The sequence below is a fragment of the Ylistrum balloti genome, unplaced genomic scaffold (genome assembly GCF_031769215.1).
Source record: "Ylistrum balloti isolate Yb309-2 unplaced genomic scaffold, AGI_CSIRO_Ybal_v1 Utg369758, whole genome shotgun sequence".
Classification (NCBI taxonomy): Eukaryota; Metazoa; Mollusca; class Bivalvia; order Pectinida; family Pectinidae; genus Ylistrum; species Ylistrum balloti.
Window position 1 is genome coordinate 1,096,310 of NW_026781958.1, and position 13,119 is coordinate 1,109,428.

A 13,119-nucleotide genomic window follows, 5' to 3' on the forward strand; every position below is an offset into this window, starting at 1 on the left:
TCTTGTTACTAATCGGGTTGTAATATGACAACATGTATTTGACTTTTCAATACAAAATCTCTTCGGTCCATAAATAACCTAACTGTGAAGTAACAGCGCGAATGAGCTTTAAATTAGGATATATATGTATATTTAAAAAAAAACTTCGTTTCTCGATTGAGTGAATGAATAGTGATTAAATTTTGATACAATGACAAATGATATTGAAGCAAATAAAATTATGATATACTTATATACATTTAAAAATACTTCGTTTCCCGTTGAGTGAATGAATATTGATTAAATTTTGAAACTTTGATAAATTAATCGTGATGCAAGCAAACTGCTTTGCCGCTTATCTCATAATGCGTAAATCGGTGTGTTTTTCTTTGATAACCTGTTTTTATAATATGTGTCAAGTGATGAAAAGAGATAGGCCATGTTACAGCGAAATGTTTAGTTTGTCACTAGAGGGAGACTCTTAATCCTCTCCAACGAGAAACATCAGGGTCTATAACCTAAAGCATCTGTTAATCGGACATATCCTGGTAACGGTAAAACATATGATCACCAGTGCACTCTTTGATCCTCGCCCGTCCAGGTAGCTGGTATATTATGATCGTTCCGCTCCAGTGGGTCTGTCACATTTACCTGTGTGCGGTGGGTTGAGTTCGTCCTTTGTCGGGCCGCGTTAATCTATTTAGGGCCTTGCGGTACTATTACGCACACGAGGAAACATATTAGGTCGTCTGACAGGTGTTTGTTGATTTGCTAGAAAGGTCGATTCTGATTGGCTAGTTGCTAAACCGAAAGTAGTATAACGTTACCGATTTTCATCCTCTGCCCAAAACTACTTTGAATGTTAACCACGATCAGCTGCTTTTGTGACTTTGGAGTATGGTTGTTACTATGGATACAAAGAGTGTGTTCTGTACTCTTGTCGGAGACGGTATGGTCGGGAAGACTTGTCTGGCCAAAGTTTTCGCGGACACGACTTTTCCTGACCAGTATATAGCCACAGTTCAGGACAATTACAGCGGTCAAGCTTGGTTTGGTGGTGACCAGTACAACATCACCATCACAGATTCGGCCGGAGAGGTAAGCGCCATCTTTAAGTATCCATGTACCGGACTCAGCTTGTGAAATTACACTTTCAGCAGATTATAACAACCCGCGTATGTCGGTGTACAATTGAAATAAATGTTTGAATATGAATATACTTGATACTGTAAACATAACGGATATTGATCTCACACAAACAAATATGGAACACAGTGTTGCAATTGGGAGCAGTGTTGTCGAAGTAATCTACACGACGTACATCGACACTTTCTGGAAGTCAAAATAATTTAAGTATCTTATATTCCCATCACAAGACCACAGGGACCATAAAACCAATTAAAAATTTTAACCTTCTGTAAAATTTGAGATTACATCGTAAAATCCCATCACGAGAGAGTTTCTAACCGATAAACTTCTAGTTAACACACTAAGAGGACCATGATATGATTTTGTTTAACCCCCAAAACTATTGTGTGCTTTAGAAATACTATTTACTGAATATCTAGAAATACTATTAATTGAATATTTAGAAATATTATTTATTGAATATTTAGAAACAACAGTGCATCTGAGAAAGCTTGTAAACTAATACCGTTTGAAATGTTGCCACTTGAGTAGGATTTCTTTCCCGCCAATTTTTTTTAGTTAAACGCTTGCTATTACAACACAAACGTATTGTATTTCAATCAATCGCGCGAAAAATCATTATAATATATAGGTTATTTTTAAGTGATCAATAATCTGAATCATAGATTTTAAATTCTGCAGCGACACCTTATAGGGCTAGACAGAAGTCAGAATTATTCTTGGTTTTTTTCTGAAGCCGATGAAATTAACCCGATTAACGTCGATATTGCGGAAGAATAACTAGTACTAGACCAGACAGCTGATTTCAGAAAAACCAAAATTTAAAAAAAAAAGTCATTTTGTTAAGCTTTTATGCTCTATTCAACACATTTCAATGTATTTTTTTTATACTTGTTTCAGCATGAAGGAAGTGACGTTCGACGGGTCAGTTATTGCAAGTCAGACGTCATTCTGCTGTGTTACAGTGTTCTGGACAGAGAATCGTATGACAGCTTGCGGTCACATTGGTCAAGGGAGTTAGGGAGTTTTGCTAAACGATGCCAAGTCATGGTTGTGGCCTTACAAACGGACAAGCGACAGTCCAAACACGTTACTACAGAAGAAGGGCGGCGTATGACAAAATCAATCAAAGCTAACGGGTTCATTGAGTGCTCGGCCAGAAACGGTACTGACGTCAAGGATGTTTTTGAGAATGTAGTTCGTATGTGCCTCAAAAACAGGAAGCGGAAGGCGAACATGCTGAAAAGGATACTTGGCCGCTGAACGCACAAATATTATCCAACCCCAGGATTTTAGCTAAACTTCGATGTACAGATTCGACGTATGACGTACGTCACTCAAATCTGCATTGACCACTGAAGATGAAAGAAGATCGTATGACATTCCATGTTATAGAAGACTTTGTCGGAGTCTGACCAGTGTTCGTCTTGAAACGCGTGGAACCAGGAGTCGCTATGTTGAACATAGCGATATTTCGGAAGATATGGAATTTCCATTAGTATGTTACTATCAGTTTGTTGGTACCAGTAGACTTGGTAACATCTTTGAAATCGGAAAATCTGCTTGTCATTGCCTTGAACTTTTAATTTCCAATCACTGTCTAGGTGAGAATTTGATACCAAAAGTGAACTGCCATGTAGAAAATCTCTCGGTACCCCCTACTCTTCACAAAAACGTCCCGGGGGTCGAAACGTGACAGAGTGCGCGTGACATTGCTTAATTACGCTGCTGGAATAGATGGTGGGCATCACTGGGCGTGAAATGTGTATGGTGATTTTGATTACAGGAATGAGTTTGTGTTGACTACACAGGGACAAGAGGAGCGGTCGTGTGTTTTGAGTTTAAAACACCATACGGTTACACTGTTTATACCGATTTGTGGCCATTGCTGTTTAAAATGACGAACGAAATTACATATGCTCGTATTTATTTCTATTTCTTTGATATAACATTTTGGAAAACCGAAGTCCGGAACATTGTTGTAATTATCTATGGAACTTTTGTCGAAATTATTGTGCAAAATAACATTTCCAAAAACAAAAGCGACCTGTTTAATCTTTAGTTCCAATAAATGCTTTTCTATGAAAGATCATCATGTTTTACTTTATGTTTTCCACGATATGAACCTGTTTTATGTAATCCAGACCGAAGCCATGCGAGCTTATCTAAGTATAATGTCTACATATTATCTAACTATTGTCAATTAAACAATGAATTATCATGATACAGGTAACACTATCTCCCAGACTGAGACACCTATTCCTGTATATAAGACCCTTGCAGTTCCCTGAATTAAGATCCTGTGAAGCTTTTCTTTGCCGTTTCATATCAGCATATTGACGCGTAGATCATCGGCAAATATGTCTTGGAAAATTCCGTCAAAGCTCACAAACAAGTCTGAAAACGTCTTTGTTAATTTGTCAAAGCTCTATTGGAGTCGCATTCATACCGTGAATCTGCGCAAGAAACGCAGGAATATATTCATTATACGTATCATTTTCGTTTATATTATCCCGGTTCTTACTTTGAGAACTGCCATTATATAAATTGACGTTTCTATATGACAGGCTTTTTGGACGAGTTAAAGGACTGGCATTAACCTTTTCACTTTTATATGGATTTATAAATTCATGTGTTTTATTTAATCGTCGTTTTATCGATTATTAGTCCACCATTATCAGATCATGGACCGTTCAAATCCCACTATCGGTCATAGTCCGTCCGCGTGTCCTTAAAATTGTTATCGTCCTCTTGTTTCTTGAGAAGTTCTATGATGAATTATTCTCATATTTTGTCGGTGGGTCGGGATCGGGGGAATTAAATAAGCCATTAGTTGCCTTCTTGGATTTGTTCATCCTCGGTACACCAAGAGTTACGCTCATCGCCGGCCGACAAGCGGATATTTTGAAGTTTGACAGCTACATGCTAGTGTTATTATTTCCACAAGAAGTACTAGAGGGTCGTTATCAAATAATAGAGGTTTCATTCATTTTACAATAATTGCCAATCAAGCTTCTCCAGTCTCTCCAGCTTCTCCAGCTACTCCAGTCTCTCCAGTCTCTCCAGCTTCTCCAGCTACTCCAGTCTCTCCAGCTTCTCCAGTCTCTCCAGTCTCTCCAGTCTCTCCAGCTACTCCAGTCTCTCCAGTCTCTCCAGCTTCTCCAGTCTCTCCAGTCTCTCCAGCTTCTCCAGTCTCTCCAGCCTCTCCAGTCTCTCCAGCTTCTCCAGTCTCTCCAGTCTCTCCAGCTTCTCCAGTCTCTCCAGCTTCTCCAGCTTCTCCAGCTTCTCCAGTCTCTCCAGCTTCTCCAGTCTCTCCAGTCTCTCCAGCTTCTCCAGTCTCTCCAGCTTCTCCAGCTTCTCCAGCTTCTCCAGTCTCTCCAGCTTCTCCAGTCTCTCCAGTCTCTCCAGCTTCTCCAGCCTCTCCAGCCTCTCCAGCCTCTCCAGCTTCTCCAGTCTCTCCAGTCTCTCCAGCTTCTCCAGTCTCTCCAGCTTCTCCAGTCTCTCCAGTCTCTCCAGCTTCTCCAGTCTCTCCAGCCTCTCCAGTCTCTCCAGCTTCTCCAGTCTCTCCAGTCTCTCCAGCTTCTCCAGTCTCTCCAGCTTCTCCAGTCTCTCCAGCTTCTCCAGCCTCTCCAGTCTCTCCAGCTTCTCCAGCCTCTCCAGTCTCTCCAGCTACTCCAGTCTCTCCAGCTTCTCCAGTCTCTCCAGTCTCTTCAGCTTCTCCAGTCTCTCCAGCTTCTCCAGTCTCTCCAGCCTCTCCAGTCTCTCCAGCTTCTCCAGTCTCTCCAGTCTCTCCAGCTTCTCCAGTCTCTCCAGCTTCTCCAGTCTCTCCAGCTTCTCCAGCCTCTCCAGTCTCTCCAGCTTCTCCAGCCTCTCCAGTCTCTCCAGCTACTCCAGTCTCTCCAGCTTCTCCAGTCTCTCCAGTCTCTCCAGCTTCTCCAGTCTCTCCAGCTTCTCCAGTCTCTCCAGTCTCTCCAGCTTCTCCAGTCTCTCCAGCCTCTCCAGCCTCTCCAGTCTCTCCAGCTTCTCCAGTCTCTCCAGCCTCTCCAGCTACTCCAGTCTCTCCAGCTTCTCCAGTCTCTCCAGCTTCTCCAGTCTCTCCAGTCTCTCATGTTCGCCCGGATGGAAACACGAGAGGGGTTCTTACTGCGGGAATTCCAATGGTCGGACAAGTCACCCACTACTTTTCGGGGAATCGAACCGAGGACGTCTAGGCGAAAGGCGAGTGTGATACCACCTGACCATGTTAAATTTGATAAAGAGAAAAATTCGAAAAGATTCAACTTATCAAGAGTTAATAAAGATCACACTATGATGGGCGTCAAGATCTGTCTGGGATCTCTTGTTCATTTTTCGATAATTTCCAAATTGCTATCACGTCACCATTCTGTCGTGTTTCCTCAGCAAGCGATATTCGCTTCACATATCCTGATATCAATACAGAATGGACATGTTTGACCATTAAAGTATATGACTGTTAAAATAACCTATCGCTTCCCACGGTTTATACTGGGCGTTTAAATGTAGCCTTTCACTTCACTGTTCAAAAGTTTAAGTATATTTTGAAAAAGCTATTTATAGATATTAAATAGCTGTTTCTTTAAATATACTTTTAAATGCACCGCAGTCAATGAACCGTGCCAACACTATCTCCGATCCATCCCATCAGTCCTAGAAAACGACCCAGCACGTGAACTCGTTGATACAGACATTGGGAAAACCCTGTGACTGGTTGGGTGGGTGGGTTTGTCATGATCTCGCAATTAAAGGTCTTATTTCGACGATTCTGGTCGTGAAGGCATATCGTAAAGGTAAAAAACGATAACTCACTGAAAAAGGAAGAATGTGACTAAGCAATAAATAGACAGATAAATAGATAAATAAATAAGTAGACAGATAAATAAATAAATAAATAAACAGATAACATTTAAAAACCAAATCATATCAGCGTTACATTTATAACTTTGCAAATATTCTCAATAAATATTGTTTCTGTGAAAAAAAGAATCTTGCATTTTACAACCAAAACTGAACTCTTCACAATTTTTAAAATTTTTTAATGTCCGCCAGGGACTTGATGAAACTAAAACATACTTTTTTAGTTTTGTGAATCTCATCTCAAGATGGAGACACGTCTAGTCGGATTGTATCAAATGCTTTCTTCTCTGGGTATATACTCTGTTGTCGGATATAGCTATATTTTCATCCTCGTGTTAACCTTCATTAAAATCCCATCTCAAATAGACGTTATTATGTGTGTACTGTATGAAAACTTGAAATGAGATCGATAAATCCGAGAATGACACTAATACGATGTGTCGATTACTTGTCTGTCACATTATTAATGTCCAGATATCACTTTCACTCTGTACTCAAATCGAATAGTATAACAGTACTTAGAGATTAGGAGAATAGATCATTTATAAATAGATTATCTGACGTGAATTTTTACACGAATCAGTCTAATTTGTCATATGATCGTCGATCACGGATGTGAGATACGTCTGGTTTACGTGAATGTAACGTAATGCTGGATAGGCGGAACTAGAACGGACGCATTACGTACTACGAGCGGTGTTCGGCACAACGCAGTTTTTTTTTATTTCCTTCTTGGCCAATCATCTTACACTTGAAAGAAGTCTAGAAGTACTTTTCTATTTCTAAAATTATGTTTAATGCATTCACGGAAGTGTAGTTATTCATTCAAATATTTCAAAATACTCAATAATTTAAAAAAAAAATTCTATTCCATACAAAAATGGACTTTCTATGAATAAATTTTAAGGTATAACTCCACCTAAAATTATTTTCTTAAGCAGAATAGTTATGTTTGTAACAAATATCGAAAATTCTTTAGAAAAAAACTAAACAAGAGGTAAGAATTTCGATTTGAAATATGAGACGGAACCTGGAATACAGTTGAAGGAACATTAATGACGTCGGTAGGAATTAGTCTTTTACTAAACAACGCAAATAACATAACTATCTGATATACATATATACATATTGATATACATATATGTATATTGAAACTAATTATGTCGCGTTTTCAGGATTGACTTACATATTTACATAGATTATCAAGGAAGGCATGCAAATTTATGAAAAGTTACTTATAGTCTAGTCTTTTTTACGCCATATAAATGTCTATTTTTTTCTTCTATAAATAATTTTTTTTAATTGAATGGAAGGTTTCGTGTTTCACTAATACTCGGAATTCCTTGTCCTTGTATGAAGACAGACAAAGAAGATACATAGTGCACCAATACTCGGAATTCGTGTCCTTGTATGAAGACAGACCCAGAAGATACATAGTGCACCAATACTCGGAATTCTTTGTCCTTGTATGAAGACAGGCCCAGAAGATACATTGTGCACCAATACTCGGAATTCCTTGTCCTTGTATGCAGACAGGCCCAGAAGATACATAGTGCACCTGTTTACACCGACAATAACGGGATACACAGGAACCTCTTTAATACATATAGCTTGTTTCTAATGAGTTGGTTACTTTCTCTTCATTTATTTCGAAATTCACCTTGAGAAAAATAGACTTTGGGTTTTGGATGTCCAGCAGTATTTCTAAGGAGTCCGTTCGAACGAAAAAGTCGCTTTATACTGCAGCTTCTTGTATGCGACAAAGCACGAAAATTCAGCCGAATAAATCTACCGATTAGAGTTTCAGCACGGTAGGCCAGAATGGAAGAATTCTGTTTGTTTTGATGTATATAATTACCTACATGTATTATGGCCAGTTAAGCATCTACTATTGTTATTTATCAGTGTTAAAATGACAAACATTTGATCAGAATATACATATGTGTTACATACAGAACCCTGTAAACAAGACCACGGGACTTATGTAGACGGGGATACGATCTACTAAACACGTGTATACATAAACCAAAGTATATATAAATTATTACATACATATATACCTACTTAACGATCAGGTAATCTGTCTGTCTACTATTAAGTATATAATATATACATCAACATTCATTGTGCTGTTACGTCTATAGACTCGTGTGTATTGCATTACTGACTTTCGTCATCACAGGTAAATATTCTTCAATACATCATTAACTACCTGCTGTCAATCCGACCATGTCTGGTTATCAATCGAGGCCGAAGTCAGTCCTAGTAACGTTTTACGTCGGCAGAAGTAATTATCTGTGTCGATTAGATCAGCGAGTAATGACATGTATATTGATATTATATTATAGTTATCTTCCTCGGGGTAATCAGTCGTCATGTCCACCTCAACAACGGTCAATAACTGTATAATAGCACGGAGTATGTAAGTCACGGGAAAACACATGTTTCATAACAAAAATTTACTGACCTCAAATTTTCCCGCGAACTTTTTTTTTGTTCAATGACCAGTAGGTATAATGTGTGGTGCGAGGCCACATGGATTGTGACTAAGAACACCTGCTATACATGTTATAAACATTGTTACAAAACAGTCCTTTTCACAGTTTCCATCTGATATGATAGTTTGGTAAATGCAGATTCTGTACACGTTATAAAACTTGGAATTAATTAAATATTTCTACTGTCTGTCGTCCGTTGACCTAACAACAGTAACATATACAGGCAAGTCCACAATGTGAGGATTGTGTAGGAGGGGACATCATATTAACTCACTTTGTTTTAAGCGTATATCAATTATATATATATATATATATAATGAATGCTGGGTTTTGAAATAAGAAAATATAAAAATATGAACCCGTACCTTTCGACATTCAATACATAACGGGGGAAGGCCTAGCATTAGTTAACTCTCCTGATCTCGTATAATGGCATACGGCAGGTTCTATTGTAACAGTCCTCCAAGAAAGACATCAGGATAATCGAATTCGACCTACAACAGAATCATCATATCTCTTCTTATTGTCATCATCTCTCGTGTTATTGACATCATCTCTCATGTCATCATCTCTCGTGTTATTGTCATCATATCTCTTCTTATTGTCATCATCTCTCGTGTTATTGTCATCATCTCTCGTGTTCTAGTCATCAGCTCTCGTGTTATTGTCATCATCTCTCGTGTTATTGTCATCATCTCTCGTGTTATAATCATCAGCTCTCGTGTTATAGTCATCAGCTCTCGTGTTATTGTCATCATCTCTCGTGTTATTGACATCATCTCTCATGTCATCATCTCTCGTGTTATTGTCATCATATCTCTTCTTATTGTCATCATCTCTCGCGTTATTATCATCATCTCTCGCGTTGTCATCATCTCTTGTATTATTGTCATCATCTCTCGTGTTATTGTCATCATCTCTCGTGTTATTGCCATCATCTCTCGTGTTATTGTCATCATCTATCGTGTTATTGTCATCATCTCTCGCGTTATTGTCATCATCTCTCGCGTTATTGTCATCATCTCTCGCGTTGTCATCATCTCTTGTGTTATTGTCATCATCTCTCGTGTTATTGTCATCATCTCTCGTGTTATTGTCATCATCTCTCGCGTTATTGTCATCATCTCTCGCGTTGTCATCATCTCTTGTGTTATTGTCATCAGATCTCGTGTTATTGTCATCATCTCTCGCGTTATTGTCATCATCTCTCGTCTTATTGTCATCAGATCTCGTGTTATTGTCATCATCTCTCGTGTTATTGTCATCATCTCCCGTGTTATTGTCATCATCTCTCGTGTTATAGTCATCATCTCTCGTGTTATTGTCATCAGATCTCGTGTCATTATCTCTCGTGTTATTGTCATCAGATCTCGTGTCGTCATCTCTCGTGTTATTGTCTCTCGTGTTATTGTCATCATCTCTCGTGTTATTGTCATTTTATATGGCGATAGTCATTATCTCGACATTTTTTCCCTTCAATTGTTTTATCGAATCAGCGATATAATTGAAATACTTCTTTAATGGCTGTCTTATATTTGAAATTTAGTGTGTCCGTTATATATCCTGATCGGAACAGTTCATTTTTACAAGAAGAAAACAAAGTCAGACAGTAGGCGGTTTCTTAAATGTCTTCAGATGTACTGATATTAATTTTAGCAACATTTAAAATTAATGACATATCATTTTTTATATATTGACATATAATGAATGTGAATTGTGTTACATATGACACTGTGTAGGCTACACAAAATGCCCCGCCTCCTCCCCCGCTACCACTGTTTATGATTTTTGTAAGTAAGCTGTCGGATGTCTCCCCCGCTAATTATTGTTCATGTTGAAATCTACATTATTAGTATGATTGACCGCCTGATTTTAAATTGAAACAAAAAATGACGCACATTAATCATTTTGACAAATAAATCGAAAAAACAAACAAAGAATAATGAGAATCCATCCCACGCATATTGGTTAGGTAGCCAAAATGGCAATTATAAATGTTTTCGTGTACTTTATCTAAATCACTTTCTTTCAACACCGATATGTCAACAATGACAGAAACAGCAGTGATACTCAATAAAGTATCTAGGCGTGTTGTTCTGTGGTTAACTTTTTTCGGGAAGACTTTTCAGCAAACTGAATTTGATAGATTCTTGAAATCAACACTGAAATTGACAGTGAAACATGAATTGTAATTGGTATTAGACGTGAACAGTGTCAGACTAGGAATGTCTATACTGGGATGTAGCCAATTTTCAACACATTTCAGGGCCGAACGCTACACGCGAAGGACAATGTACCTGTCAGCTGACAAAACATTTGACAAAGACAGAAATTTAGAACGGAAATACAAACATGATAATTTTGTCTTCGGTCACCATTTACAACGTGACGAGGACAGTAGCTACACAAATCCATACATTACAGAAATAAATCTGTCCACTCTCAGACGTGGCTGGTTCAATTATTGCGAATACATCTGCTTGTAATAACTTTTAGATAAAATTCAACATGTAATTACTGAGACAGACAGACTTTATACTGAAAACATGTCTCAATTAAATATATTTAAACCGAGATAAACATTACATGCAAATCCAGTTCATAAAGAACGACCAGTGGGATATATGGCGCTGCGGTAACTAAGATTTCATTTTTAATTTTGTCACTTTTAAATGACAATAATTCTAACCAGATACGACCTAGAACCTTATACAAGTCAATTCGGACCTTTTTTCAACAGGCGTATACCTATAGATTAACCGTGTCCGCATTGACAACAAAATCGATTAACAGGACTGGCAACGCTTTTTAAAAGTACCCATCTAATGACTATGGGCCCCTTCATCTTGATTTAGAAGTAACAGTTTCGGCATGTCCATATAGTTTCATTCATCTGTCAATGTAATAGGTTGTCCAAAAGTCGTAAGCAATGCCAGCTTTGTGATCTGGTCGGTAAATATATGGGTCTTTCATTTCAGACCTGTTTCAAGTTTTATACGTTTCGTATTTCGCGTCATTATGCCACACCTCCTCGTGTTCGAACCCAGTTCTTTGCCTCTGTTTTTGCGGTATTTTTTCATGTTTAGATAACGATTGACCCTGTATTCATAACAAGGTTTACAAGAATGTACAAAGAATTGTTTATCAATCAGGAGAAAATACAGAATATTTAGGAATTTCAGGAATAGGTACCAAGCATTGTATGAAAAAGAGAGTCTTATGCTAATAGTGTTACTTTCGAACTCCGAATTTATTATCAGGAAATATGATGATGTGTCATGTAGATTTTTTTTTATTAAATTTACTTACCAGATCGATTCTAATCAGATACACAGATGTATATTTCAAGTTTTCTGATTTTTTTTACCGGATGTTTGATCTCATTGAGAACGTCAATTCACGTGACACAATTCTAGATATATATTTCATACTGCCTTTGTGTGGCCTGTATTTGAGCTGGGTTTTATTCCTGGCCGAGACATATATGCACAAGACAGGTTAAGATAGTAGTTGTGGTGTATAACGACTAATTTGTCTGGTGACAGTATATTGTGACCGTATGGAATGTAATATTGTGTGTTTACGTTAGTACACTTCATTGTGATAGCACTATAAAAGTTGGTTGTATTTCTGCACTATGAATGTTGGGTGTTTACGGTAGTACACACTGAGTTCTGCACTATTGATGTTCAGTGTGATAGAAAAGATTACATCAACTTAATAAAACAAGTGGTAATGACGAATATTATCCCATTCTTTACGGGAATGTGATAAATGAAAATGCACGATTTCCTAAACTGAAGAAAACAAGTATACATGTATTTATAAGCTATTGTTGGAACAACACAAGGAATTACATTTACATTCTAAAAATTTATCTTTGCTGGAGAGTTTAATAAACAGATATTCAAATTTTTAAACATCTTAAAACTCCGCTTTTCAATTGAGCTGAGATCAGTGAATTGATCATTCTAAAAAGTGACTGTCATCTTTCCGACATAATGACATAAGGAATATGAATCTGAATCTGAAACACGATTTTGTCGTCATAATTTACCAGAGATTCACTGGCGAGTCTTAACAGGACGAGGTAGCATTGAGAAGTTTCATCCGATTGTACATCAGAATTATTTTGAGATTGCAGTTTGTAGTTAACTTCTGGTGGACTCCAAATTCTAGATATTTTATCCTTAATTTTTCTCAACATGTACTTTCAAAATTTACGGACAATTTTTCTACAAATTGGTAAAACGCCTTCCCTCGTTGGAAAACTTTTAAAGTCACATTAAAGAATTTCCACCTTTAATCAGTAGCTTTAAATTAAGAGATAAATTTTAGCGTTTAACTCTTTAGGCTATTTTCAAAGTAATTCAATCGAAGTACAGTTAAAACTGAATTATTTTTCAGAAGTTTCCGCAAAGTCATGGGTGACAAAGGCTGTTGATCCTGAAGCCACATCAAAGGACTCACCCGGTGTACACAGACAGGTAAAGTTACAGGTAAACAGTGCTAGTAACCTCTCTTACCTCAGCTGACCAAGGGTGAAAATACACGCCTAATTCCACAGGTATACCAGTACAATGTATTATAACCTTGCCAAAGATCAAAGACTTGATCT

At 37.7% G+C, this 13,119-nt stretch overlaps 3 protein-coding genes across 3 annotated transcripts; 1 reads left to right on the top strand and 2 right to left on the bottom strand.

The window, feature by feature from the left end:
• The first annotated feature begins 876 nt into the window (after nucleotides 1–876).
• Nucleotides 877–2,602, top strand: LOC132543538 (rho-related protein racD-like). Its single transcript, XM_060207054.1, has 2 exons — nucleotides 877–1,077; nucleotides 2,029–2,602. The coding sequence occupies exons 1-2, from the start codon at nucleotides 877–879 to the stop codon at nucleotides 2,389–2,391; spliced, it is 564 nt and encodes a 187-aa protein (XP_060063037.1). The 3' UTR covers nucleotides 2,392–2,602.
• A 1,533-nt stretch (nucleotides 2,603–4,135) lies between these two features.
• On the bottom strand, nucleotides 4,136–9,062 carry LOC132543568 (collagen alpha-2(I) chain-like). Its single transcript, XM_060207083.1, has 2 exons — nucleotides 9,000–9,062; nucleotides 4,136–5,230 (listed from the first exon to the last, which is right to left on the bottom strand). The coding sequence occupies exons 1-2, from the start codon at nucleotides 9,060–9,062 to the stop codon at nucleotides 4,136–4,138; spliced, it is 1,158 nt and encodes a 385-aa protein (XP_060063066.1).
• An 81-nt stretch (nucleotides 9,063–9,143) lies between these two features.
• Nucleotides 9,144–11,518, bottom strand: LOC132543569 (prostatic spermine-binding protein-like). The gene is made up of 3 exons (XM_060207084.1): nucleotides 11,482–11,518; nucleotides 9,778–9,919; nucleotides 9,144–9,543 (listed from the first exon to the last, which is right to left on the bottom strand). The coding sequence occupies exons 1-3, from the start codon at nucleotides 11,516–11,518 to the stop codon at nucleotides 9,144–9,146; spliced, it is 579 nt and encodes a 192-aa protein (XP_060063067.1).
• Nucleotides 11,519–13,119: the final 1,601 nt, after the last annotated feature.